The sequence below is a fragment of the Scyliorhinus canicula genome, chromosome 11 (genome assembly GCF_902713615.1).
Source record: "Scyliorhinus canicula chromosome 11, sScyCan1.1, whole genome shotgun sequence".
Taxonomy (NCBI): Eukaryota; Metazoa; Chordata; class Chondrichthyes; order Carcharhiniformes; family Scyliorhinidae; genus Scyliorhinus; species Scyliorhinus canicula.
Genome location: NC_052156.1, coordinates 127,269,463 through 127,295,621, shown reverse-complemented (window position 1 = coordinate 127,295,621; position 26,159 = coordinate 127,269,463). Strand labels below are relative to the sequence as shown.

The 26,159-nt window shown below is 44.6% G+C and overlaps 1 protein-coding gene across 3 annotated transcripts in view; it reads left to right on the top strand.

Moving 5' to 3' along the window:
- c11h12orf4 (chromosome 11 C12orf4 homolog) overlaps positions 1-25,775 on the top strand; it is a 70,344-nt gene extending 44,569 nt beyond the window's left edge. For 2 of the 3 annotated variants that reach the window (XM_038811356.1, XM_038811357.1), the window contains exons 12-14: positions 2,927-2,984; positions 5,162-5,229; positions 25,099-25,775. In XM_038811356.1, the coding sequence (XP_038667284.1) occupies positions 2,927-2,984; positions 5,162-5,229; positions 25,099-25,191 (219 nt within the window). In that variant the 3' untranslated portion in view covers positions 25,192-25,775. The remainder of the gene's footprint in view (positions 1-2,926; positions 2,985-5,161; positions 5,230-25,098) is intronic. The other variant, XM_038811358.1, reaches the window with a different exon arrangement.
- The last annotated feature ends 384 nt before the right edge of the window (positions 25,776-26,159 follow it).

The following is a 26,159-nucleotide window of genomic DNA, read 5'->3' as shown; positions in this document are numbered from 1 at the left end:
CCCAGAGGAACCCCACACAGATACCTTCTATTCTCCTCTGTTTCCTCTCTAGTGCATTTGCACCCTTCCTGCAATAAGGTAACCAGATCTGCACAAAGTACTCTAGTTGCAGCCTAACTAATGTTTTCAGGTGGTTCCAGCATAACCACCCAGCTCTTCTATTCTATGCCTCAGCTAATAAGTGGATAATTCCATATGCCTGTTTAACCTCCCTACTGACCTGCTTTGCCACCTTTACTGTGGACATTTACTCCATGGTCCCTCACTTCCTGTACACCTCTCCGTATCCTCCCATTTGCCTCCCATGGGGCTGGTTTAGCTCACTGAGCTAAATCGCTGACTTACCAAGCAGGCCAGCAGCACGGTTCGATTCCCGTACCAGCCTCCCTGGCGAATGTGGCGACTAGGAGCTTTTCACAGTAACTTCATTGAAGCCTACTCGTGACAATAAGCAATTTTCATTTCATTTCATTTTCATTTATTGTGTATTTGGATTTTTTGCCTTCCCCAAATACAACACCTCACACTTCTCTGGGCTGATTATTTATTGGCAAGAGACATGCTTCATCATGAACTACATATCTTGCAGTCACCTTTATCTTCCTGAGATGACATGCTCAATTTCTATGAATTGACCAAGATCGGAGTAAAACCAGTATTGAGCCATCTGAGTGTGTATTCGCAGCATAGGAGTTCACTTATTCAGCAATGCCTTGCATGCTCACAAATTTCATTGTGAGCAGTACATTAATTCACATTAAACACAAATAAAGACTTGCATGTACTTGTATATTTATATTTAATTCATTATACGTTAACTGAAAACAGTTTACAACTATGTATCATTACATGGAATAAACAGTGGAAATTAACCAAAAATAATTCCGTATTCTCAGTAAGTGCCACAGTTTCTAGGCCAATATATTGGATGCTGAGAAGTTGAATGTCAACAGGATGTAATGAGATACAACAACAATATTTCACAATGTCAAAAAGTCCCTTCATCATTTTATTATTCGCAAGAAAAAGATTGTATACGGTTTCCTGTTATTGCGCTGCCTCACTTCCGAATTTACCGGGAACCTTAAATCTAATTTTCGCTGAACTGATGTGCTGAATAACTAACTTCAAGTAGAACTGCTTCATCATTCAATAGAAGTCTCTTTACGAAACAATCTGGTACAATCTTCTGTTTACATGTAGGATAAAAATAATCATACGAACTGGTATCGTGAGATATCATTCCTCACTGGTTTAAGCTGCCAGAAACATTTTGGATTTTATCAAATTCCCAGCAATTCACCGGGCAATCATTTTCAGTTTACACAATACTGTTCATGACCCGGACAACTATAGAAATGACATGATATTCTTACAGCTCAGGTAAAAATCTGCAACTAAATTAACAGAAGGTTGAGTTAAGTTTCTACTGCAGCTAAAAGACATGTCAAATTCGGTATTTACACTTCTGAACAAAGTTAATTTTAATTTCAATTTTACACTTATAAGCAAAAACAAATTCAATATTTTTTGACATTTTCAGTTTAAATTAATTGCAATCATATTTCAATTTTAAAAATCTTGTAGCTACACTAATTTTATTCAAAACTTCAAAAAGAAGTCTATGACAAATATAATTCTTTCACTGAACTAGTGGCACAGTGATTAGCACTGCTGTCTCACAGTGGCAGGAACCCAAGTTCGATTCTGACTTTGGGTGACTACCTGTGCGGAGTTTGTATATTCTTCCAGTGTCTGCTCTGGTTTCCTCCCACAGTCCAAAGATGTGCTGATTAGGTGGATTAGCCATGATCAATGTGTGGGGTTATGGGAATAGGGCGGGAGAGTGAGCTTAGGTAGAGTGCCTCTTCCTGCATTCTATATGGAATATAAATATGATGTGAGGCTATAATTTAATAGAATGGTTAGTTCGCAAGGTGTGAGAAAATTTTGAGTGATTTATAACATGCAAAGCATAAATTAAAACATTAAATTCATTATCAGCTATTTACAAATCGACAAAATAACAGAAATTAGCATGCTCCAAAGAGAAAGAAATTAATTTTTTGTCACCGAGAATCATGCCTTGATAAATAGATCTGCTTCCAGGTCTTAGTCAATACCTGTGAACCAGCTGCCAAGAGGGGCATGAAGTTAGTCGGAGAACAAACTTTCACCGGTTTCATGTCACCTTACCTTCTGCTTGGTGCCTGGTTGCAACATCAGAGAGGAGATTAGGAATTTAGTGGGGTAAAGATTTACCACTTTTACCCACCGTGGGAACTATCGCAGGCCGGACAGAAAATTTGATTTACCAGTAAAAGTTCCGTTGACTTAGGGCAGGAATTTCCAGTCCCATTGCAGGTGGGATGGGAAAATCCTGCCCCTCCCTAATTCAGAACTCCATGACACCATGCACTCGCTTTTCATTTGTGTACGAGCAAAGGTGGAAGTTATTAATGATGTAATTTAAACAAGAGAATATGGATACTAGCACACGAATATAGTGAAGCATGATCAGCACTTTCACAAGTGTTTTGCCAGTCCTGGAAAATATATCTCTCAAGTAGTGCATACTGATGCTAGGATGTTAGCAATCTTATCATTTTTAACTGTTACAGTGAATATACACGAAGCCAAAAATATACCATTTAGATGGGCAGGGGTACTATGCAGACCCTCCTCACAGAACTAAAATATGACAGGAAAGATAAGTAAAAAAACATTGGATGTATAGTTTTGTGAATGATAAAATAATGAGAAGTACTAAATGTAAGACCATTATTGCATTTGATTTAGTAAAACATGTTGAGATCCAGCTGGGAATTAATTCAGGGGTATGTTTATGACCATTTATTCTTGAAATCCTAATGAATATTACAAGTTGCTTGGAAGTATATGAGCAATGTTTCATATGTTTTAACAGGAGATGACTATACCTTGGTGCCTGAAAAGAGCAGAGCTTGTGTTTAAGTGTATAAAAGGTGAATACATTTTTACGGTTGACAATTAATCTCAGTAACTTCTGTGATTAATATGTTCGGTTTTGGGAGAAATTAATGTTTTTAATGCTTGTCAATTATGGAGGCCACACAGTGAGTACATGGGTCGAAATAAGCTTTATGCTGCCAACAATCCAAACTTTAGTCTGCTGAAGCCATGACTTCTTTGTCTGGTGATGGTGCTGCAGAATGAATAAGTGCTCTTTTCTCAACTCTAGTAAACGCTCTCACACCCTGGCGCCCAATTCTTGTTCAGCAAAAAGACAATGGGCAGGATTCTCCGACCCCCCCCGCCAGGTCGGAGAATCGCCGGGGGGGTGGCTTGAATCCCGCCCCTGCCAGCGCCCCCCCCCCCCCCGGCGATTCTCCAGCCCGCAATGGGCCGAAGTCCCGCTGGTTCTTTGCCAGTCCTGCCAGCGTAAATTAAACTAGGTCCCTTACTGGCGGCGCGGGCAGGCTTCGGGGTCCTGGGGGGACGCAGGGCGATCTGGCCCCGGGGGGTGCCCCCACGGTGGCCCAGCCCACGATTGGGGCCCATCGATCCACGGGCAGGCCTGTGGCGGGGGCACTCTTTTCCTATGCGTCGGCCGTGTCAGCCTCCGCGATGGCCGACGCGTAGGTGAACCCCCCCCCCCGCGCATGCGCAGGGATGACGTCAGCAGTCGCTGACACTCCTGCGCATGCGCGGACCCGCACCGGCCGGCAGAGTCCCTTCGGCCCCGGCTGGAGTGGCGCCCAAGGCCTTCCACACCATTCGGGGGGGGCGCAAACCAATCCGTTGCCAGCCTAGCCCCTGAACGTGTGGAGGATTCTGCACCTTTGGGGCGGGCCGACGCCGGAGTGGGACACCCCCCCCCCCCCCCGCCCTGCCCCGCCGGGTACGGGAGAATCCCGCCCAATATGTAGGAAGCGGCATTCAAATTATTTGTTCAGGAAATTTAAAGCGTGGCCCCAGGGCATGTATTGTTTGCAGAACTTTAATGTTTTGTTTCTGCAGTGAACATATTTCCAGGCTGGCTCAAACCCATGATGCACATGGGTTACGAAGCTTCCATATGTAAAGATTTCAGGTTTAAACTTGCAGATTGGTGATTTAACTAATAAAATAAGTCACGGGTCAGGGTCGTAAATTCTCTTTCCATATAGTGGCTAAACTCAGTGTGTTGAGCCGAGGTGCTACTACATTTTTAGCAGAGTATGTTTTTTAGTTCTCATAATATAAACGCAAACTTTTTTAAAAATAATTTCTTCATAACAGATTTTGGTAATACTGCACAAATTTAATGGGGCACTGTTCTGACTCATACAACTGCGTGGAACAACTTGAATGCAGTAATTATATCAATTAAATATGTAATTAAAACTGAGGTTAACAGATTTAAAATTATATTTTCAAATCTAGCTGTGATTAATTTTTAATTGCTTAACAGTCCTATGAATTTACATACTAGTAAACAGTAAACAAAAAGTTTCATATTAAATGCAGATTGAAATTGTAAATTTGTAGGTTCTCCCGAATCTAGTTTACATTTCAATTTAGCTTTGGCAAGTCTACATTATGGGAGTGAGTGGCTGAGATTGCAACTTTTTAAAGGAATGAAATGGACAGCTTACATCTGTCGTTAGAGCCCTGCATTTAGAGAAGCTCCATATTCTCCTAAAAGCAAATTACTGCAGATGCTGGAATCTGAAATGAAAGAGAAAATGCTGGAAAATCTCAGCAGGTCTGGCATCATCTGTAGGGAGAGAAAAGAGAAAATGTCTCAAGTCCGATGACTCTTTGTCAAAGCTTTTCTCTCCCTACAGATGCTGCCAGGCCTGCTGAAATTTTCAAGCATTTACTCTTTTGCTCCATATTATTATACTTATTTATTGGGACAAGATCCCACAAAGTCTTGGGAAAAGACCCAGGAGCAAAAAGAAACATGACATTTCCACCCGGCCAAGCAGCTCGGCTTCAATGTTAAGAAATTTCCTAACCAGCAATTTGTCCAGCAGATTATATAATCTTTTGCTACGAAAGGTAAAAATAAAAGACAGGTTAACATTTTGAGAATAGACCATCTTTAGGATTATGAAGGGTTGGAAGAGGAGGCAAAAAAATAGAAACTGAGAAATTCTGATTCTCTATTTAATTCTGTGTCTTGTTGCTCCTTCAGGTTTTATGATGGAAATGGCATCCTGGGATGGAGGAACCTCTCGCACAGTGCAGTTTCTTGTGCCACAGGTAAAGCACCAATCTCATTTCTAAAAAAATATTTCCTTTATTTCTAGCTATACCCATTGTACCCACTCAGTTTGCCTATTGCAATCAGATATTTGATAGGGTAAAATAGAAATTTACCACCAATATTAACATATTGTGACAATGCTAGAAATCTGTAATGTAGTTGGAAAATGCTAGTCAGCTGAGTCAGTGCCTGTGGAAAGAGCTTGGACTTGAGAAGTATTCTCCAACTTTTATCTGTGTCCGATTCTGTTTTAGAGTTGGAATGGAAAACCTTTTATTGAAGGCATCTAACATTGATATTCCTGTCACAAATTATGCAGAGTTTCAGAATTAAATTTGGACGATATGTTTTCCGAAAAAGTGCGCTTTCTGAAATTGTTGGAGTTGAATTCTTGTGTGTGCAGGCATTGTGGTTCGTTTGGCATTATACTATGCTGGCAAATTTCCGCCGCCTGTGACCAAGGTATGTGCCTTGATAATCAACTCTGTGTCAAACATCATTGTGGGAATCAGGAACCCAAATCTGGCATGACCGTCTCTGCCACGCACTGTAGGTATAGGCAGTTGGCCGAGAAGGTGCAGGATTCATTCTCATCTGTTTTCTCTTGGTCCTCCTCTCCGCCAGCTGAGCTTTTCATTTCTAATCGCCCCTTTTGATTATTCTCTGCACAGTCAGCCTCCAGAGTCACCTGTCTCCTAGCTGCTGCCTGTTATCTCCATATCTCACTTCTAGCAGAGTTATGGGCATCCAGCATATCCAGTGGTCCAGAAGGTTTTTGGGTATAGAGCCGTCATCCATCTAATGAATGTGACCAAGCCATCACAGACTTTGTTGGCTGAGCAATAAGTGTATATTGATGGAATTAGTATGCTTCAGGGTTACCTTATCCCGCCAGGAGAAGATGCGGATACATCGGAGACAGCAAAGGTGCAAACTTTTACAACCTTTTCTCCTGCCCAGCATATGTTGTCTACATCTCACTTTGATATTCCCCATCAGGTTGTTGATGTTCCACACACTCTTACTTAGCTTGGCCTTAACAGCTGCAGTTTCTGCAAAGTAAGTGTTGATTGTAGCATCAATTAACAGATTGCAGGTGGTTGTGAAGCCCAGGTATGTGAAGCTATCCGCAACCTCCAGCATCGTGTTGTTAATGCTGATTGACAATTTGGCAATATCCTCGACCAGGGCAGTAACCCTTCTGATGCTGATGGCTAAATCAAACTTGGTACGAGAGAGTCTGCTGTTTGTCACTGCCAATGTTCCTCGGTGTGGAGGACATTGTAATTTTTTTCTTGGATCTCAGGCAGGCAGGACTGAACAGCTTTCTGGCAGTTCTGGTATCCTCTGTAGTAGACCTAGAGGCTATGACAGCAGCAAAGAGAATATGCCAAAGAGTGTCAATGCCAGAACGCAGCCTTGTTTGACACCACTGAGACCGTGAATGGTTCTCCGGTAACTGTATCCTCACCACATAGTTACCATCAAGAGGACTTGGATAAATCATATGGAAATGAATAAACTTGATATGGGCATCATGAAGAGCAGAAGGAGCTAGCAGGACAAAAAATGCATTATGTAGTTCCTTCCACTGCAAAAAAATTGTGATTCTCAATCTTGGCTCAGAAATGTCTTCAGGATGGCCCATCTAACCATGGATGCTCAGAATCAAGTCAATCCTCTGACGGATCTGGGGCGAAATTCTCCGACCCCGACCCCCCCCCCCCCCCCCCCCCCCCCCCCCCCCCCCCCCCCGGCAGGGTCGGAGAATCACCTGGGGCCGGCGAAAATCCCGCCCCCGCCGTGGCCGGAATTCACCGCCACCCGGGAATTGACGGGGGCGGGAATCGCGCCGCGCCGATCGGCGAGCCCCCTGCAGCGATTCTCCGGCCCGCAATGGGCCGAAGTTCCACCGCCGTGGTTTCAACCACCTCTGGTGGCAGCCGGATTGGCGGCACAAGCGGGCCCCCGGGGTCCTGGGGGGGGGGCGCGGGGCGATCAGACCCCGGGGGGTGCCCCCACGGTGGCCAGGCCCGTGATCAGGGCTCACCGATCGGCGGGCGGGCCAGTGCCGTGGGGGCACTCTTTTTCTTCTGCCGCCGCCACGGCCTCACCATGGAGGCGGACGAGAACGCCCCTATCGCGCATGCGCTGGTGGTGACGTCAGCAGCAGCTGACGCACCGACGCATGCGCGAACCGGCGAAGGCCTTTCGGCCAGCCCCGACGCCGGCCGCCAGTTTTGACGCCAGTCGGCGTGGCGTCAACCACTCCGGCGCGGGCCTAGCCCCCAAAGGTGCGGAGAATTCCGCACCTTTGGGGAGGCCCGACGCCGGAGTGGTTGGCGCCACTCCGCTACGCCGGGACCCCCCCTGCCCCGCCGGGTGGGGGAGAATCCCGGCCCTGATGTCTGAACTGGGCAGGTCCACAGTATATCAGCACAGGTCAATGCCTGGGCAGATTACCTGTGGCATGAGCCTAGATTTAAGTAGTTTCTGTATATCTTGAATAACATTTTGTTTTCTCATTGGAAGGTGCCAGTCAACCAGACAATAAGTGCGTGACTATATTTTTTTAGTAGCTAAATTCAGCTTGCTTATTGTGTTGTAACAAATACTGGAAAAAATGAGAATAAATACCAATATCCTTACAAAGAGCTGTTTGAGAATCAAACATTCAGTCAGAAACTTTTTGCATGTAGTCAGATCCTGTTGGCTACTGGTAAATGTACTTGGCTGAATATCCACACAATTATTGCCAAACCAATAAACGTACAAGTTTGGAAAAGTAGTAAATCCATTAGCAGCTAGCTTATCCATTCAGTCATATACATGTTGCGGCTGTGGAAATTGATGACCCAAAAATGTGACGCACAGTCTTACAAATTGGTCTAGCATTACTTCCAGTTGCATTAAATAATGGGAAGTCTAATGGTAAATAACAAGTCCGGAAGTCATGACGGTGAGGTAGACGTAAAGGCAATTTTGAGTTCTTCGTGAGTGAATTATTTGCATGTTTGGATCTTAACTTTTCCTTCCATCTCGGTCACCAAAATTGTGAAATAAACTAATATTGCAGTGAAGATGGCCACATGGAGGTCAGATACATTTATGTTACTCTGATGTTAACCCTGTATTGATCACATGTCCAACCTGAAAGTATGAAGTCAATCTGTAATTGGTTAAAGTGAGGTAGTATGGTGTTTAACCTGACAGGCATATAATATCCAAGCTGCACTCCAACCTTAGGATACTCAAGAGTGCCCACAGAGGAGCAGAGCCAATGTAGTAGATGTCAGTAGTAGTACATCACACAAAGCTTGGCTTATGCTAGTATATGACCCCACGTGACTGTTATCTATATGCCAATACAATTGGTCAGTACATCTACTGTTATGTCATGGGTATGCAGAATATCTGTAGCTTTCTTAGTTATTGGAGGAGGTTGAAGAGGATTTTAACAGAGTTTCTGTTGAATTTACAATGTTTTTGGCTTTCCCCAGCACTCAGCATTACCAGACGTTGGGGCTTATGGACATTTAAATTAGGACCTGCCTAAAACACATTGATCAAAGGAGTATTAATGAAACTATTTGCTTACAATTTAGAGTGGTATCAATATGAAGTATTTTTCACCATGATGTAGCATGATATTGACTTCTCTCTATTTTTCTGTTTTCAAGAAGGGATCAGTAAACCAGTCATTACTGTAAATCTGTTATTCGGCCTTGTTGTCCATTTTACTTTTTTAATAAAGTCATTAATTTATAACCTAAGCAACAATCTATGGAAGTATCACCTCTCCTGCTCTTCTGTTGCTGTCACAAGCTTGCTTCTCTTCACAGTGTCTCTCTTGACATTCTCCAAAAAGCTCTTCAAGCAACTCTAATTGCCCTATCCCGGTGGGGCTGCTGGTGACTAATCTTGCCACTCTCTTTCTTGTCCAACTCACACCTCTCACCGCTGACCATGTGGGCTCTCTCTCTGGAACAGCTCTCACAGCACCTCTGCACATCTCCCTCCAGAATGTTGTTTTGTTCCTCAATGAGGCCCTTTCCAGCCTGTACTTATTGTGGGTGATTGTACTGACATGGACTTCGCAGAAACCTGATCGAGGTGCAGTGTCACATTTCCCCTTAATAACTATGGATGGGATTTTCCGCATGCATTTCATGATGGCAGAGACAGCCCAACATTGGCCGGTGGCGGGATCAGAAGATCCCGCCACTGTCAAAATGGTTTTCCATTCAATGCAACCCCCACCGGCAAGAAAGGTTGCAATTTTCCAGCCAGTGTCGTCCATCATTTGTCTTGTCAAGACTAACATGGTGGTGGTGTGGCACCTTATCACCAGATGTTACCTTAGCCTATATTCCTTTGGCATTTTCTCCTTTGACTGCCTCATCTTGTTTCTTTCTTCTCACTTTGATTCAAAATCAATGTTCTCTGCTGCCCTCCCATCTACAGTCATATTTTTACCAACAGATCTTCACTGTTTTCTTCTCTCTGCACCAAACAACTCATCATCTGTGATTTCAGCCTCCATCTCAACTCATCATGCTCTCCCTCCTCTAAGTTCACTGCCCTCACCCTTCTCTGTAATCTCCTCCAGGTTTGCGACGTCCAGGATATCTGCATTGATTTAATTCTGGGCTCTTGAGCAGTCCTGATTTAATCACTTGCTTCAGCCCTTGGCTCTGGGATACCCTTCCTACACATCTCCACCTCACTTTCTTCATTTAAGATACTCCTTAAAAACTGTCTCCTGTGCCAAGTTTTTAGTTCTCTGCCCTAATATCACCTTATGTGCTTAGTGTTTGATTTGCCCTTGTGACTTTTTATTATGTTGTATTTGTTTGCTGCTTGTAAACTTGAGGAAAGTGACATGAAGACACGTGTTGGAACCAGTCAGTTGAAATGTAGTGAAGAGTTTGTGTTCGATCCCTGATTCATTATGAATTACAGTTAAGGCTGGATTATTGGGAGCATTATCTTCCTATAGGAGTAATGTGATTCAGTGAACTCCAGAAAAAGATATTACTTAAAACCTAAAAACATAATGAAGAGCATCTGGGGAAAGTCACAATCTTGACTCTGCATTGGAGAAGATAATGCAATTATTCTCAGTTGAAGGGATTGGGAAAGTTTGTGGTTAACAATTTGGAATTGACAACTCCACTTCTCCAGACTCTGATATATGCTTACGTCTAAAGTGCGATACACTTATTTGAAAATCGTATCTAAATTACCCACCGCTTCAAATATTTTGAGTAAATTAAGGTTCACATGAGCAAAACCATAATCCTGGTGAAAAATCTACTTTCCTTGATGTAATGAAATGAAATGAAAATCGCTTATTGTCACAAGTAGGCTTCAAATGATGTTACTGTGAAAAGCCCATAGTCGCCACATTCTGTGCCTGTTCGGGGAGGCTGGTACGGGAATTGAACTGTGCTGCTAGCCTGCCTTGGTCTGCTTTAAAAGTCAGCTCTTTAGCCCTATGCTAAACTAGCCCCCAATAAATCATTAATTTCATTAATCATTTTCTTTTCTAATAAATTCAGAATTGTGTCAGTTTGCAATGTTCTATTTCTTTTTAACTGGATCAGATAGAATAATTTGTAACATCATGGATTTCTGCCATATTTAACTTGTGAGGAAGCAAGAAATGTGTAAAAAAAATCAATTGTTTTGTGCACAGTGTCTGTTTCTTTTAAATAAATTTACATTACCCAATTTTTTTTTCCCAATTAAGGGGCAATTTAGTGTGGCCAATCCATCTACCCTGCACATCTTTTGAGTTGTAGGAATGAGACCCATGCAGACACGGGGAGAAATGCACAGTACAGTACCTCTTTAAGATGAAACTGATACTAAGTTAAATAATCGTTACTGTGCTGGTACTGAAAAAGGGAGACCTGGATGGCTGCACAGTGTGCATTGATAGTCAGAAGCTGGAAAAGCCCAGCCAACCTAGTGCTGTACTTGATCATCAGTGAGACCCAGATTCTTTGATCTCAAGCACACTGACTGTCTCCACAAGAGGGCACAATTGAGGCAGATGGAGTGAGGTCAGGTGTCTCAATGAAGCTGTCGCTGTAGCCTTTCTCATGGTCAATGGCTGAGAGATCTTTGTCCTGATAGGTGCGTGCCAGAAAACCTAGGAGAAAGGTGAAGCAGGGCAATGTACACTCCCAGAAGATAATTATAATGGGAAAGTAAACTGTGATTTAATCTACTAATTTTTTGTGATAAATCCTAAAATTATCTGTCAGTATTTCTCCCACCATTCTCTGCACTGCAGTTATGATTTCTATTTGGATTGGATTTGGTTTATTGTCACATCCACCAAGGTACAGTGAAAACTATTGTTCTGCATACAGTCCAGACAGATTGTTCCATACATGAAAAAAAACCATGGGACATGCATAAATACACAATGTAAATACAAAGACACAAGCATAGAGTGAACCATACAGACTATACCACTCTGTACAGAAGATGTGTGGAGATCAGTTCAGTCCATAAGAGGGTCATTCAGGTGTCGGGTAATAGAGGGCAAGAAGCTGTTTTTGAAATTCTTAGTGTGTGTTCTCAGACTTTTGTATCTCCTGCCCAATGGAAGAGAGCATAACCCAGGTGGTAGGGTCTTTGATTATGCAGCTTGCTTTCCCAATGCAGCAGGAGGTGTAGGCAAAGTCAACGGATGGGAGGCAGTTTTGCATGATAGACTGGGCTGTGTTCATGACTCTCTAGTTTCTTATAGTCTTGGGCTGAGCAGCCATACCAGGCTGTGATGCAGCTGGATAGGATACTTTCTAGGTGCATCTGTAAAAATTGGTCAGAGTCAATGTGGACATGCCGAATTTCCTTAATTTCCTGAGGAAGTATAGGCGCTGTTGTGCTTTCTTGGTTGCAGTGTTGACATGCGTGAACCAGGACAGATTGTTGGTTGTGTGCACATCTAGGAATTTGAAGCTGTTAACCATCTGCACCATGGCACCATTGATGCAGACAGATGTGTGCAATACTTTGCTTCCTGAAGTAATTGACCAGTTCCTTAGTTTTGCTGATGTTGAAGAGAGATTCTTGTCATTACACCATGCCACTAGGTTATCTGTCTCCCTCCTGTACTCTGACTCATGGTTGTTCAAGAACCGATGATTACGGTTGTGTCATGAGCAAACTTGTAGATGGAGTTGGAGCCAAATTTTCCTACACAGTCGTGTGTTTGTGTGTCTCGGATGTATAGTAGGGGCTAAGTACGCAGCCTTGTGGGGCCCCGATATTGAGGACTATCATGGAGGAGATGTTGTTGATCATCCTTACTGTTTGTGGTCTATGGGTCAGGAAGTCGAGGATCCAGTTGCAGAGGGAGGAGCCAAGTCCTAGGTTTAGGAATTTTGATATGAACTTGACTGGGATTATGCTGTTGAAGGCAGAGCTGTAGTCAATGAATAGGAGTCTGACGCAGGAGTCCTTGTTGTCGAGATGCTCCAGGGATGATGAGTGTAGGACCAGGGAGATGGGGCCATGGTGGGCCAGTTGAGGCGGTATGCGAATTATAGTGGATCAAGGCATACTGGAGTGTCTCATGACTAACCTCGCGAAACACTTCATAACGATAGATGTCATGGAGCCAACGTGCTGTCACTCAACTTGTATACATCCAGAATTATAGTGGAAAATGAAAGCTAGGAGGAAACACTCTTGATTTAGCTTATAAACACTTAGCACATTTAAATGAGATCCTTTTGTCAACTTATTTCAACAGGTTAACATGATTGTTTAAACAGCAGACAATGAATCTCATGCCAGCTAATATTTGCAAAGTGCAAATTCATGTGTTCAATGTTCCACTGCTGTTTAAATCAGCACAATTGCTAACATCAGCAGGAAAATATAGTCAAATAATCAGAACATTGGAACCCTGGAGGAGTTCAGGATAGAACTATAACTATTAACACTGACACCCTAACCTTTCCCACATGCAGCAAGCAAAGTAACAGATGGAAAAAGATTGCTATGTTCGAATACTTTCTCCTTTTATCAAAGCATACAACGGTACAACACAGAAAGCGGCATTTTAATCAATCAAATTTCTATCGGTTCTTGCAAGCAGGAGTTCAGTTAGTCCAAACACCGTGCCCCCCCCCCCCCCCCCCCCCCCCAACCTTTCCGCTTGTTCCTGGAATTGTTTCACCTTCAAATTAAGAAACACTTCTGCCGAAAGTGGTAAAAGTTTGGAATTCTCTTTCGCAAATGACAGTTGATGCAAGATCAATTGTTAATTTAGAATTCAGATTGATAGATTTTTGTTAATATAATATTAGGGATGTGGGGAAAGGTAAGTATGTGGATTTAGGTTGCATATCAGCTATGATCCCATAAAAAAGTGTAATATGCTTGAGCGGTCAAATGGCTTACTCCTGTTACTGTGTTCAAGAACTTATTCAATTCCCTTTTGAAAGCTACAATTGATCTTTAGCCATCACCATGTCAGGCAACTCCTATTAATTAAAAACTTTTCCTCAGGTTGCCTTTGGTTCTTTTGCCAAACACCTTACATCTGTGCCCTCTGCAACCCTTCAGCCGCTGAAAGCAATTTCGCTTCATTTGCTCTATCTAAACTGTTCATGATTTGAATGCCTCTATCAAATCTCATCTTAACTTAGGGGCAGCAGGGTAGCATGGTGGTTAGCATAAATGCTTCACAGCTCCAGGGTCCCAGGTTCGATTCCCGGCTGGGTCACTGTCTGTGTGGAGTCTGCACGTCCTCCCCCTGTGTGCGTGGGTTTCCTCCGGGTGCTCCGGTTTCCTCCCACAGTCCAAAGATGTGCGGGTTAGGTGGATTGGCCATGCTAAATTGCCCGTAGTGTCCTAATAAAAGTAAGGTTAAGGGGGGGGTTGTTGGGTTACGGGTATAGGGTGGATACGTGGGTTTGAGTAGGGTGATCATGGCTCGGCACAACATTGAGGGCCGAAGGGCCTGTTCTGTGCTGTACTGTTCTATGTTCTATGTTAACTACCTCAGATGTGAGGGGAGCAAGCCCCAGCTCCTCCAGCTTCCTCACATGACTGTAATCCCACACCTTTGCAATTATTTTTGTAAATCTCTGCCCTCTCCAAATTCTTAACTCCTTCCTAAAGTGTATTGTTGTTGCTATTGAACTCGTGTTTTAGATAGGTTTATCTAACTTTCTGGCTTTTGTACTCTGTGCCCTATTATAAAGCATAGACAGGATCCAGACTGCTTTATTAACCTGTTCTTGCACCTCTTAAAATCACGCTATTTAGCTTGTATTATCCCTCACCATTCTTCCTATCAAAATGTTTCACCTCATATTTTTCTGCATTGAATTTAATCTGTTCTGTGTCCACCCATTCCACTAGCCTGGTTGCGTCCTCATGAAGCTTCACTGTTACAATATTTCCAAGTTTCCTGTTATCTGTAAATTTTGAAATTGTGACTGTAACCCCCCCAAGTCGAGGTCATTAATGTATAGCTATAACAGCAGTGATCCGATTATTGATTCTTGGGAAATGCCACCATGTACCTCTGACTGTTCCAAAGAATCACCCCAACCCTCTATTTTCTATTCTTAGAAAAAGTATCCATGCTGCTACTGCCCCATTTGTCCCATGGGAAAAGGTAGGATGAGAGCCAGAGAGATTTAAGGAAGGAATTCAAGAGCTTATGGCTTTGGCCAGTGAAGGCGTGTTTTTCAAGGTGGAGCAATGAAAGTGCAGGATGCTCGCGAGTTCAGAGTGAGAGGGACTAACAAGCCCCTTGGGACTTGGGACTTTCTCAAACACTTTTTGATTACATATACACATACAATCCTCACGCACACAATTAATTTGCTCAAATATGATTTGTCTTTAACAAATGAATACTGGCTCTCTTTTAGTCAGTCCATGCTTGTCCAAGAAGCTGTTAATTTTCTCCCGGATTATTATATCTAAAAGCTTCCCCACCAACAACATAGAAAAACTGGCTGGCCTGTAATTGATCCTCTGTGAAGCCATTTACTGAGACTATCCCTATAGGAGATCTTTGTATCCCCTTTTCTGTTAGCTGTTGATTTATTCTCTTTCCTTTTGTACTTTTCTTCTGTCCTTTTTATATAGTGTGCTGCAGGGATCAGTGCTGGGACCGTTGCTGTTTGTAGTATATATAAATGATGTGAAGGAAAATGTAACTGGTCTGATTAGTAGGTTTGTGGATGACACAAAAGTTGGTGGAATTGCGGATAGCGATGAGGACTGTCAGAGGATACAGCAGGATATAGATTGGTTGGAGACTTGGGCGGAGAGATGACAGATGGAGTTTAATCCGGACAAATGTGACGTAATGCATTGTGGAAGGTCTAATACAGGTGGGAATTATACAGTAAATGGCAGAACACTTAGGAGTATTTCCAACAGAGGGATCTGAGTGTACAGGTCTACAGGTCACTGAAAGTGGCCACGTAGGTGGCGACAGTAGTCAAGAAGGCAAGCGGCATGCTTGCCTTCATCGGCCAGGGCATTGACTATAAAAATTGGCAAGACATGCTGCAGCTGTATAGAACCTTAGTTAGGCCACACTTGGAATATAGTGTTCAATTCTGGTCGCCACGCTACCAGAAGGATGTGGAGGCTTTGAAGAGGGTACAGAAGAGGTTTATCAGGATGTTGTCTGGTATGGAGGACATTAGCTATGAGGAGAGGTTGGATAAATTTGGTTTGTTCTCACTGAAACGACAGTTGTTGAGAGGCAACCTGAAAGAAGTCTACAAAATTATGAGGGGCATGAACAGAGTGGATAGTCAGAAGCTTTTTTCCCATGGTGGAAGAGTCAATTACTAGGGGACATTGGTTTAAGGTGCGAGGGGCAAAGTTTAGAGGAGATGTGAGAGGGAAGATTTTTACACAGAAGGTAGTAGGTGCCTGGAACTTGCTACCAGAGGAGGTGGTGGAAGCAGGTATGATAGTGACGTTTAAGAGGTGTCTTGACAAATACATGAATAGGAAGGGAATAGAGGAATACAGACCCCGGAAGCGTAGAAGGTTTTAGGTTAGATAGGCAGCACGGTCAGTGCAGGCTTGGAGGGCCGAAGAACCTGTTCCTGTGCAGTATGTTTCTTTGTATATCCAGCCTGATTCTTCTTTGTATTGCCAAGCTGACATCTGTCATATACCTCTTTAACCTGCTTCATCCTGCTCCCTGACTCACTCATCAGCTTGGTTGCCTCCCTTTTTCCCCTTTCAGGCATGTACCAGGCATGTCTCCTCATCAAAGCCATGCGCTGCAGTCTGTTACATTTATGTCTGCCAGTCTTTGACTCCAAGTTGCCCAAGGCAGGTCTCTCAATTTGTGGAAATTAGCCGCCCTCCAGTTGAGTATTCTTTAGTCTAGATTGCTCTTTGTTCTGCTCCGTAACTAATATAAACCATCAATACCAATGATCACTATTGCTGCGATGCTTCTTGACTGACATTCTCCACTTGACCCATTTCATTTACCAGTACTGCAGCCAACAATGACTCCTTCCTTTATGGGTCATAGCTGTCCCTGAACAGAAACTTGAAATAAACTGAGGTACAAAGGGCTGAATTTCCGCTCTCAAGTAGGGTACACGGTCGTGAAATTTCCAGATCCTGCAAACCTGACTTGGGAGAAAGTGCCCAAATGGCCTGATTCTTTTTTTCTGGGGTGACGCTAACTGCAGTCGGGCCTGCTGCCCCAGAAACCATGTGGAGGCAGCCACAGGGTGTGCCAGGGCAGGCTGTTTAAAAGACCAACTTTAGAACTCAGTGACTTTGTAGCAGTTGTAATAAAAACAATAAAACAAAAACCCTCATCGCTCATACCCAACACACTCTTCATGTCCCATTCTTTCCAACTCATGCCACTTCACTCCCCCATCAACTCCCTGAGACCCCTCACACACTCCATGCCAACCTGAGCCCCTCTACACATCTCCATTGCCTCGACGCCAACTCATTCATCATCCACCATGGGCAGACCTCGGAAGCTATACTGAGTCTAAATAAAACAATCTAAGTATCTATTGCAGTCTTCATTATATTAAAGTAAACACACTCGCTAATAAAAGTGCACTCAATGTATTTAATCCTTTATTTTAAAAAAGCAAACACTTCTTTCAAGTCCTTAACCTCTTATAAACCAACATTTGTATTCATCAGACAGCTATATATTTATGACCACCTCGAACTGTTAATCAAATTGTGAATTTACAGGCCATCCACTTTAATAATGATAGGTTGTGGAAGTAGTCAAGCAGAAACTATATTATAAGAATGGCTCTCTGGCTTATATCAACAACATCTGGGGAAATTGCAAGCACCCATTTTCTTTAACGGCAGGGTAGCTGTGCTATTCCCCCAAACAATTTAACAGGCAAGCTATTTAAATGACTTGACAGCTTCACAGACCATGGGCGGAATTCTTCGACCCCCCCGCAGGGTCGGAGAATCGCCCGGGGCCGGCGTAAATCCCGCCCCCGCCGTGGCAGGAATTCTCTGCCACCCAGGAATTGGTGGGGGCGGGAATCACGCCGCGCCGATCGGCGTGCCCCCCATGGCGATTCTCCGGCCCACGATGGGCCGAAGTCCCGCCGCTGACAGGCCTCTCCCGCCGACGTGGTTTCAACCACCTCTGGTGGTGGCGGGATTGCCAGTGCGAGCGGGCCCCCGAGATCCTGGGGGAGGCGCGGGGTGATCGGACCCTGGGGTGTGCCCCCACGGTGGCCTGGCCCGCGATCAGGGCCCACCGATCGGCAGGCGGGCCAGTGCCGTGGGGGCACTATTTTTCTTCTGCCGCCGCCACGGAAGAGACCCCCCCCCCCCACCGCGCATGCGCCGGTGGTGACGTCAGCGGCCGCTGACGCACCGGCGCATGCGCGAACCGGCGAAGGCCTTTCGGCCAGCGCCGACCGGCGGGCGTCAAAGGCCGTTGGCGCCGGTTTTGGCGCCAGTTGGCGTGGCGCCAACCACTCCGGCGCGGGCCTAGCCCCTAAAGGTGCGGAGAATTCCGCACCTTTGGGGAGGCCCGACGCCAGAGTGCTTAGCACCACTCCGCTACGCCGGGACCCCACGCCCCGCCAGGTAGGGGAGAATTCCGGCCCTTATCCACTTTTTATGCACATTCATGTCTACTCGTAATAATCCCACTGGGATATCTCACCCAATGAGATCCCAATGTGATTATGTAACCTGGGTGGCCAAAAGTATTACTTTGTGAAGGCAGCTGCACTTTAAACATGCCTGGGTGGCCTCTGTGAACCATGGATGTGTGAAAAATGTCCCATCCCCCTGTTACCCCAGCCCAGCAGTGGAAATGGTGGGTGCTGGGTTCGGGGTGCAGCTTCTAGCTCCGGCGCCAGTTTGCCTAAGGCATGCAGCCCTTGAACAGCTTTGTAAAACTTTGGGCTAAAGTGATTATTTATATAATTGCTGTAAACTAAGGTTAAACTTCACTCCTGTTTGCTCCTCAAAGCGAACTATAGAAAGATTGGGGTATGAAGTCAAGTTGACAAGAGCCACTGAGATATTGAACATAAAGAACCTAAGTTCTTCATGTCTAGATATTTAACCTGGATATTTGTATTAGATTCCACTGCTGTAATCTTTTTGGCTTGGGCATGAGAAACCATCTTCCTCCTCCCTTGTGAATTCCTGCCATTGCCTTTGGACTTCCTTGGGATAATATTTTAATGGTATGTCTGGTTACATGTTATTTCCTCTGAGAAAAATACTTGTATGGTATACTGCAGTTCATCGTTTTTACATAGCTATAGGTTTTCTGCCTTTTTGACAAGAAAAAATGTAACTTTGGTTAATTAATAACTTTGTGAACTTGATTTTGCTTACAGAACATTTTAGGTTTTTGATATACAAAGTTTGTGACCCAGTCTAAAAAAGATTTTAAATTACCATTCAACCTTGATATCTTGAACATCACTTCTTACACCTACCAATTGATAACTCAACAGTTTGCCATTTCTCTTTTTGCAGATTTAAAATAATTCTAATATGTGCATTTACATATCCTATTATTGGAAAAAAAAATTCTCTATTTCCTCGTCCTCCTACTATTCTGAGGGGGAAGTTTGGTTTTAATTACAAGCATTAACGTATCTGCTTTAGATAGATTATGAAACAGAAGAAGATGGACATACTCTTCAAATCTGAAATGTTAACTGACTGACTTGTTTTCCACGGATGTATCCTGACCTGCTGAGTATTTCCAGCTTTTCCATTCTTGTTTTCAGATTTCCAGCACCTGCAATATTTTGTCTCTTGGCTAGCTTTAACTTTTGTAATTTTGCTGTTAGCAACAGTAAAGATACTGTAATCTGACATTTAAGAGGTTTTCCACATGCAGTGGTTTATTTCCCTTCACTATTCACAGGGTTTCCTAATGCGATAGATTCCTTAAAATACATATTTGAAATTTTTCAATCAAGCCTCGTAGCTGTCAGATACAAGTTGGATCAGATACATGCTAAAGTTTGAGCTGTGCGAGTCCATATGTTTTAGTGAAATGTAACCTCGTAGCAGTAGTAAACATAGAGTTACCACTTTCAGAGCAGCTTTCAGAGTTACCTCACTCTCGTGCCAGCTGGAGTTAGCTGACAGATCCTGGGAAGGGGCCAGCAACCAAATCTGATAATGGTGATGGTCTGGGGGCAGGGGTAGATGTTGTGGCAGGAAAGGGGGAGGAGAGGGAAAATGGATCAATTACCAGTATGTTGCACACCATTATGTCATAATTTAGAAACAGTCAGATCCCAACAGAAGGACAGGGTTTTAGATGTGATTTCAAAAATAATTACTGGAATCAGCAAAGAGTGCATGTTTGTTCTTCAAACCAGTCACGCTTACCACTTGGGGGTTTCTTTCTAATCCAGTAGAGATGGCTGAGATAAGGTGCATCATGTCAAATAAAGACTAATGGGCAAACCCTAATATGCACAGAAAACAGACCACCTCCTTAAACATTCACTCCCTCCAGCCAACTCACAGTAGCAGTAATGTGTACCGTATACAAGATGCACTACAACAACTTATTGAGGTTCCTCCAACGGCACCTTTTACCAACTAGAAGGACCAGGGCAACAGATGCATGCGAACACTACCACCTGCAAGTTTCCCTCAAAGGCACATACCATACTGACTTGGAACTATGTTGCCATTCCTTTGTTGTGATTGGATCAAAACCCTACTGCACCGCCCCACCCTCCCTGCCATTATCCTCCACCACTCTGCCCCCTTTTTTGCTTGAAGCCCAAAGTTTTCTAACTTCTAAACTATCCTGGAAGAAATCAATAAACGGTTTCCATCTCCGGACAAACCCCTCCACAATCCCTCTCAAGGCGAACTTGATTTTTTTTTTCCAAGCTAAGGAATTCCGCAAGGTCTCACCCACACCTGCGGTTTTGGCGGCCCCAAATCTCCCCATTCCAACAAGATCCGTCTCTGCCTACCAGGGAGGCAAAGGCTAAAATGTCAGCCTCTCTCGCCCTCTGGTCTCCAAAAATCGCCACTTATGGACTCGTGACAACCTTCATCCTCAGCACCTCAGACATAATGTCAGCGAACGCATGCCAGAATCCCTCCAGTTTCATGATGTGGAGATGCTGGCATTGGACTGGGGTGAGCACAGTAAGAAATCTTACAACGCCAGGTTAAAGTCCAACAGGTTTATTTCAAACACTAGCTTTCGGAGCACTGCTCCTTCCTCAGGTGCTCTGTCCTAATTCACCTGAGGAAGGAGCAATGCTTCGAAAGCTAGTGTTTGAAACAAACCTGTTGGACTTTAACCTGGTGTTGTAAGACTTCTTTCTGTCCTCCAGTTTCAGACAGGCCCAAAACATGTGGACACTTCCTGACCATGGCTGTATTTGTTTCCCAGTAGTAGTTCATCATATTTGGCACGGCCAGCCCCCCTCCCCACCCCTGCCATGCTCCAGCAGCACCTTCTTCGTCTGCTCCACCAACTGTGCCAAATTCAATTTATGTAGCTACCGATCCCCGCACACCTGGATGCCCAGATATCTGAATCATCTCCATCCACCTTAAAGGGCAGCTCGCCCAACCTCCTCTCCTGTCCCCTCGCCTGGATCGGGAAGACCTCACTCTTCCCCATGTTTAACTTAAACCCAGAGAACCAACCAAATTCCTCCAAAATGTCCATGAACCCCCCCCCCCCCCCCCCACAATACCTTCCAATGGGCCTGATATGTAAAACAGCAGATTGTCCGCGCATTGCGAGACCCTGTGCTACCGCCCCCCCACTCCACCTCCGCACTATCTCCTGCCAACCCGATGACAGTCTAAGTGCCATTGCCGTGGCTCTATCGCCAAGATGAAGAGCAACGGGGAGAGTGGACATCCCTACCTCATCCCATGATGCAGCCTAAATTACCCCAAACCCACCCAGTTCATCCTAACACTCTTGCTGCCGCCACCCGATACAAAAACCGGACCCAATCCACAAACCCCGGCCCAAACCCAAACTGCCCCAGTACCTCCCACAAATATTCCAATTCTACCCGATCAAAGGCTTTCTCCGCGTCCATAGCGACTGCCACCTCCACATTCCGTCCCTCCGACGGCATCATTATAACGTTCAACAAACACCTGTTAGCCACCAGATGCCTCCTCTTTACAAACCCCGCCTGGTCTTCCCCTATCACCCACAGCACACAGTCCTCAATCTGCATGGCCAAGATCTTTGCCAACAACTTGGCGTCTAAATTCAGCAGTGATATCGGACGGTAGGACCCACACAGCTCTGGGTCCTTATCCTTCTTCAAAATTAAGGATCTCGTGGCCTGCAATAACATGGGGGGGAGGGGGAGAGCTCCCCCTTCTCCGTCACCTCATTAAATGTCCTTACCATCCAGGACCCCGGGTCTCCCATAAACCTTTTATAGAATTCTACCGGGAAACCATCTGGTCCCTGCCTGCATCGCCCCCGTACTCTCCATCACCTCCACCAGTCCAATGGGTGCTCCCTAACCCCCGCCAGAGTCTCCGACTCATATATACTCTTCAAAGTCCTCGAAAACCCTGTTCATCCCCACCGGGTCTACGACCACTTTTCCCCTCTTATACTTCACCTTTCTGATCTCCCTCACCGCCTCCTGCTTCCTCCGTTGATGAGCCAACATCTTGCTCGCCTTCTCCCCATATTCATAGACTGTCCCCCAATGTGGCGCATGGTCTGAGACCACATTTGCCGAATACTCAGAGCCGACCACCCCCGCCAGCAGTCTTATCCATCACAAAGTGATCGATCCGGGAGTATACTCTGTGCACAGGGGAGAAGTACGAAAATTCATTCACACTCGGTCTCCCAAATTTCCACAGATCCACTCACCCCATGTGCTCCATAAACACCTTTAGCTCCCTCGCCACCACCGATACCCTCCCCAACCACGGACTCAATCGGTCCAATCTCGGCTCTATAACCTTATTAAAATCTCCCCCCATTATCAGCCTGTGCGAGTCCAGGTCAGGGATCTTCCGCCTCGTGAATTCAACGTCATCCCAATTTGGGCATAAACCTTCACCAAGACCACTGGCATCCCCTCCAATTTCCCACTCACCATCACGATCCTTCTCTCCCCCCCGCCTCCACCTCCACCACCCCAAATCTGCTATTATATTCCCCACCTCAAATGCTACCCACTTATTTATCAGCACCGCCACCCCACACATCTTCATATCTAATCCTGAGTGAAAGACCTGGCCTATCCACCCTTTCCTTAGTCTCGTTTGATCTCCGATCTTCAAGTGCGTTCCCTGTAAAAATGCCACATCCGCCTTTGAGCTCCTCAGTTGCGCAAACATGTGCGACTGTTTGACTGGCCCATTCAGCCCCCTCACGTTCCATGTGATCAGCCTGGTCAGGGGGCACCCCCGAAAGCAAAACAACAATCCCAACCCCCTCTAACACTCTAACCACCTGCTCACCCCCCCACTGTGTTCACGTGAACTAGCTCACCCAGCGAGCCAGGCAGCCCCCGCCCATGGCAGCAAACATCCTGCCCCCCCCCCCCACCCCCCCAGCTCGCGCACTTCCATGGCGCCAACAACAGTAACAATAAGAAAAAAGGTGCACTAACCCGGCTCGATCCTCCAACATCCCACCAAAGAACCCCACACGAAAGAAAAACACCCCCTGAGTGAAAAGAGGTTCTCCTCTGACCATCCCCCCAAAAGAAACAAAGCATATCAACAAAAAGGGGGGCAGAGAAAAGCCAACGTCCCCTCACACCTCCTCCAAAGTTCAATGTCCTCCTCCTACCAGTCCATCATCTCTCACAAATTCCATTGCCTCTTCCGGTGCTCCAAAATAATACTAACGAGTGACAGACCAGGTTCAGCATCCCGAACTTCACCCCCTTCTTAAAGAGGACAGTCTTGACCCGGTTGAATCCCGCTCTCCCCTTGGCCAGTTCCGCACCCATGTCCTGGTATACCTGGAGCTCGTTACCCTCCCAGGTACATCTCCTCATCTGCCTGGCCCACCTCAAGATCAAGTCCTTATCCGGGAATCAATGTAACCTCACCACCATCGCCCTTGGCGGCATGCTCACTTGAGTTTCCTCAGCAGCACCCTATGTGCCCAATCAACCTCCAGTGACCTATCAAAGGCCCCCTTCCCCAACAGCATCTCCAGCATTTTGCTACATAAGAGCCTGCGTCCACTCCCTCGATTGCGTCTGGCATCCCTATAATTCTCAAATTTTGCCTTCGGGAATGGTTCTCCAAATCCTCCACCTTTTTCTTAAGCCGTTTCTGGGTCTCCCGCACCATGCCAATCGGTCACCAACGAGGTAAGCTGCTCCTCCCGGGAACTGGGGAAAAGGACCGAAAAAACCTCCTCGAGCGGGAGCTGCCAAATGTGCGACCACTCCATGGCGCCACCGGAAGTCAGATGGGCGATATTTCAGAGGCAAAAATAGATAGATGATGGAGAGAAAACGGGCTCATACACTCAGCTTGGAATTAAATAAAATAGCAAGGTTGCCAATGGATGTTCAGAAAATGCAGTGTGACAAATCCAATGCAATGGAAAGGTCAAGAGGGGTGGTGGTGAGGTAGACGTTGGTGCCATTGGCGTAGATATAAAATTTGATGCTGTGCTTTTGCACATTGTTGCCACGGGGCAGCATATAAAAGAGAAATGAGAGTTGGGTATGTTAAGCTGTAAAGCCTGCTTTATTTCTTTATTTAGTTTTTTAAATGTATTTGTTACTAACATGTATCAAAACAGGTTGCAGCGAGGTAAACGCCCGGAAAGCATACTTCCCAGCAATCAGCTGTACAGTCTGTACAAATTTTTCCCCTTTTTCACCCTCTGCAAAGCCTGCTTTATAAGGCCTGGGGAGAGATTAAATTATCAATTTGATTTCTGCCTGAAGACGGTTCCTCATGGACCAGTTTACTACACTTCCCCAAGGAAGGTGTCACAATTGCTTTGAATTTGTCACCTTGTGCGTTATAATTCCAGTAAAGTATCAAACCAGATTTGAAAAAAATGCTCTGGTGCATTGAACCCGCAGCAAACTTTGGCACAGCATGCATTCCTGTCCAAGTTAGTAACACAAGTGCAGATGCCAACCAACCAAGAGCAGCATCTGCACTTGTGTAATCAGGCAATGCAAATCTTATTTCTGGCAAGCAGAGTGAAAATTACAGCCAGGAGTTATAGGAAAGATTTTGCTGACTGCCCTTCACACTGCAACTACTTGTCTCGCAGCCATATTGCAGTATAACTACTGCCTGAGTATGCTGTAAATGTGTGCTTTATACCACTCAATTTAAATAATACAACTTTTTGTTACCAGAGTATTTCAGAGGAAATGTTCTACCAGTTGAGCAACATGCTACCTCAAATTTTTAGAGTGTCGTCTACCCTGACCCTGACCTCCAGACGATAAACAACACAAATATCCAGTGAACATCGAGTGAGGTATGCTGACTGGTCACTTTTCTGTGCCCTTTGGACGGTATATTTTTTTTTAAAAATCCAAAGCGTGTGATGTTTCCCATGGAGCAAGAGAATGATCCTCTTTTTCTCACTTCAGTAGAATCTCAAACACTTAAATTGTTGTGTTTTGAGTTGAACTTTACATCATATGCTCTGTACTATTTGTACTGTTACTGTGATTTGTGTTAAATGTTGTAATAATTAAAGTCTCCTTTTTATAAGCCTTGTAATTACTGAGCAATGTTATTGTAAGCAAATTTGTATCAAACTCCTTCAACCATAATTTCAGCCAAGGCGACGGGTGGCCTGTTTATTTTAAATGGGTTAACTCCTCCAGTAAAATAGCAGAGATGGATTTGATGTAAATGCATTCAGTGTTCGAACAGTCATATATGTCCTCAAAAGATTACCAGACTATAATGTATATATTGTACTGAGAAAATCTGAAAATAATTCCAATTGCTGTGCACTAGTCACTTGTATCTGTCTGAACTGATGCCGCAAGTCGAAGAATAATTAAATTTGTGAAACTGATTACTGTCCATTTCTTGTTTAGATAACCTCCGTTATGAGCCGATAATTTTCATATTTGTGTACACATCTGTATTTATAGAACTAGAACTATTTTCCCACACATCCTTTGTTAGCTAAAATTATAACAGCGTTAGACCATCTCGCTCCGTGTACAACATTTTCAGCAGAGACATTCAGCCTATTTTTTTAAACCAGTCATTCAAAAGTGCAAAAAGGTGAATATGTTGTCAGAGACATGTGCATGCTACAGTAGTGTTAAAGTCTAGTAATAAAAACAGAAAATAAGTATACATATCATGAAGTGTTTATTTCTAGTGAGTTACACATTTCAACTGCTGTTGCGGTTCTCTAGCCTAGCCTGACCCTATGAATTTAAACCGTAAT